At 35.2% G+C, this 2946-nt stretch overlaps 1 protein-coding gene across 1 annotated transcript in view; it reads right to left on the bottom strand.

Annotated features, from left to right (window-relative positions):
• LOC107576017 (trimethyllysine dioxygenase, mitochondrial-like) overlaps nt 1-2946 on the bottom strand; it is a 13935-nt gene that overhangs the window by 6028 nt on the left and 4961 nt on the right. Inside the window, exon 3 of the mRNA XM_016262304.1 lies at nt 1718-2007. Within this exon, the coding sequence (XP_016117790.1) occupies nt 1718-2007 (290 nt within the window). The remainder of the gene's footprint in view (nt 1-1717; nt 2008-2946) is intronic.

Genomic DNA, 2946 nt, shown 5'->3' on the forward strand with positions numbered 1-2946 from the left:
ATTAAGTTTTGCAATTTAGTTTTGAAGGCTACATGTTTTAATGTACTATTTACTTATAATTATTAGAGCCCGACCGATATATCGTTTAGTCGATATTATCGGCTGATATATCGGTATCGGCGAATATCCCGACGATACGCCTCCGATATGATTTTTTTTTATATATATTTCATAATGAATGTTCCAAAGTGAAATAAACTTCAACGGAATAAAGTTGAATGGAATTGAATTGAATTAAAGTTGAATAAACTTCAACTTTACTGTTCAGTGCACTGATGTCAGATTCATTTTTAATAAAGTTTATTGTTAAATTGTTAAATGCCCTGCCTCCATTAAGTATCTTTGTCACGTCACATGATAAGTGTTTGATCACCACATTTGAGTGATCATTGCAAAAAATGTGTTTATGTATATGTATTCTGTATATACTGTATTCTATATATAGTACCAGTCAAATGTTTGGACACACGGATGGGAAAGTGTCCAAACTTTTGACTGGTACTGTACTATAATATACACAAAGAATATCGGCCGATATATCGATATCCCATATCCCATATCGGTCGGGCTCTAATAATTATTATCAGCATTAATAATTAAATTACACTTATTTAATATTTAATTTTCAAATAAATAAAAAAAAATATGAAAATAAAATAATGACAATAGTTTTTGCTATGGTACTGAAATTGGTACCGGTATTGGTACTGATTACTGACACTTTGGTAACATGACAACACTAGCATGCATTATGCAGTTATGTAACATGGTGATGTAGCTTTCTGCTGGAGAGATTATCTCCCTTTGGCGTGGACTTTATGCTTTGTATCTTTGCACGTCATTTACATGCACAAACAGCAATATTACACAATAAAGGATAGGTAAAATAAAATAATAATAAAAACATAATAGGTGCCCTTTAAAGAGATCTTCTCTAACAACACAGGAAAATAATGGACACTGCTTGACTAATTATCCAGCGGTAGCTCATTAGTCGCTGGCAATGTAAAAAGAATTCCTGTGCCTGGGTTCCTGACTTCAAAAGGCACCTGCCGACCAACCCGATTTGAGAAACAATGACTTTTTCCTTGTTATTCCTTGTTATTCATTTTCTGAAAAACTTTGGTTCGCACAAAAATGTAATCACTATTGTGATTTACTCAACCTCATGTTATGCCAAACCTGTATGATGTGTTCAATGTGTTCTGGTTTGGTTAAGTTCTGTTCCTGTGTCATGTGCTCCCTGACCTAGTTTCCTAGTGTGTGACAGTTTGTTCCCTTAATTACTGATGTCGTTCACCTGTTGTTCTATTAGCTTACTCATAAGTCTTCCCTGTTACTGAAGCCCTGTTTCCGTAACTTGGATTGTATTGTGTGAATGACGAACGTGGTTGTCATCCAAGTTTATCTCCAACAATCTCTTAAGTTTTCCTGTGTGGATTATAATAAAACTGTCCTAGTTTCTATCTCTTTCATCGTGCTTCTCTACAACCGCAGACACATTACAAGATGCTTGTTTCCATACAATGCACTAGTCAAGCTCCAGATGTAATGAAAAAGCATAATAAAACCAGCAAATGCATTTGTGTACTATATTCCTAGTTGTCTGTGGTTTTTACAAAAGTAAAAAAATGTTGTCTGTAAATGATTACAGACAATCTATTCCATTAAATCACCTATCAAAACAAGTTTGCAGGATTTAATTGCCGCTACACACTAGCCCTGACCTGATGAGGCTCACTCTTTGGGTCGCTGTTTCAGTAGCTTCTAGGGTTGGTGGGGCGCCTTCGACGAAGGCAATTCCATAAAGCAGGAAGTTGTTGAGGAAGTTCTTCAGCTCCTCGTCGCAGCTCATGAACTTGTCCCAACTGGCAGAAGGCACCTTAGCACTGGAGTAGATATCTGCGTTCCACAGGATTCGAGGTTGCATGGCACTTCTCTTCCGGCCCTCATAGCTGTTTTGGGCCAGCCATGTTAGGTTGTACCGCGTTATGTGACCATCTGGCCCTGGAGGGGATCACAGACAAGGTGGAAATGACTTCATTAGGAGTCCATCAGGGTCTCTGGGGTTCAGTACAAGTTGAGCTTAATCGACAACAAATTAATTTGTACTTTTTTCATTAAAAAAAATAACTAAATTCTGGGTTACAGTGAGGCACTTACAGTAGAAGTGAATGGGGATAAAATGTACTCAGTTTCAATAGTGTAGGCAACACCATAAATGTGTGAAAATATGTCTTACTAACTTTTTCTGTGTTAAAGTTGCATCCAATTTTACAACTTCATTGCCACTGTAACACAAGAAACCCTAAAGTAGCTAAAAATGCTGATTTAAACAGCTTTACAACACCAAAAATACATTTTTCAAGTTTTCACAGAAGGTTTAATGTTAAGTTTAGCTTCCACTGAATCTGACTCATAAATGTAAAGTTAAATTGATGCCGGTCTTTTAAAATGGATTCCAAGAGCTTTAGGACTGCAAAATACAGCAATATTTCAAAACAATAATTTCCTTACAAATGATTTGTTATCCTTTTACACACCGTCTTACTAACATAATGAAAACTGAATCATTTTATGTATTCCATGAACTTGTATTCCTCATACCAGATCATATTTACCATAAGTATTTTTTACCATATGCTATGTATTTAAATACACTTTGCATTAGTTTATAGAAGTGGTAGCTAATAATATAAATTATAAACTATATTATAATTATAAAAACCCGAGAGAAATCTAGAAATGTATCATATCTGATGCTGATATTAAAATGGTCAGTCTTAACACTCCTGTGATTTGATTCTCCATAATTCATTTTATTACTTTTTCAAGTCCACATTGAAAGGTTAGATTAGTGTGTGCAAAAAAAAACAGTAGCTTTTAAAAACACAAGGAGAAGACGTTCACATTCGGACGGGATTAGATTTATCAGGGGAAGGGGAT

The sequence above is a fragment of the Sinocyclocheilus grahami genome, unplaced genomic scaffold, assembly GCF_001515645.1.
Source record: "Sinocyclocheilus grahami isolate Dianchi unplaced genomic scaffold, SAMN03320097.WGS_v1.1 scaffold3119.1, whole genome shotgun sequence".
NCBI classification, from domain to species: domain Eukaryota; kingdom Metazoa; phylum Chordata; class Actinopteri; order Cypriniformes; family Cyprinidae; genus Sinocyclocheilus; species Sinocyclocheilus grahami.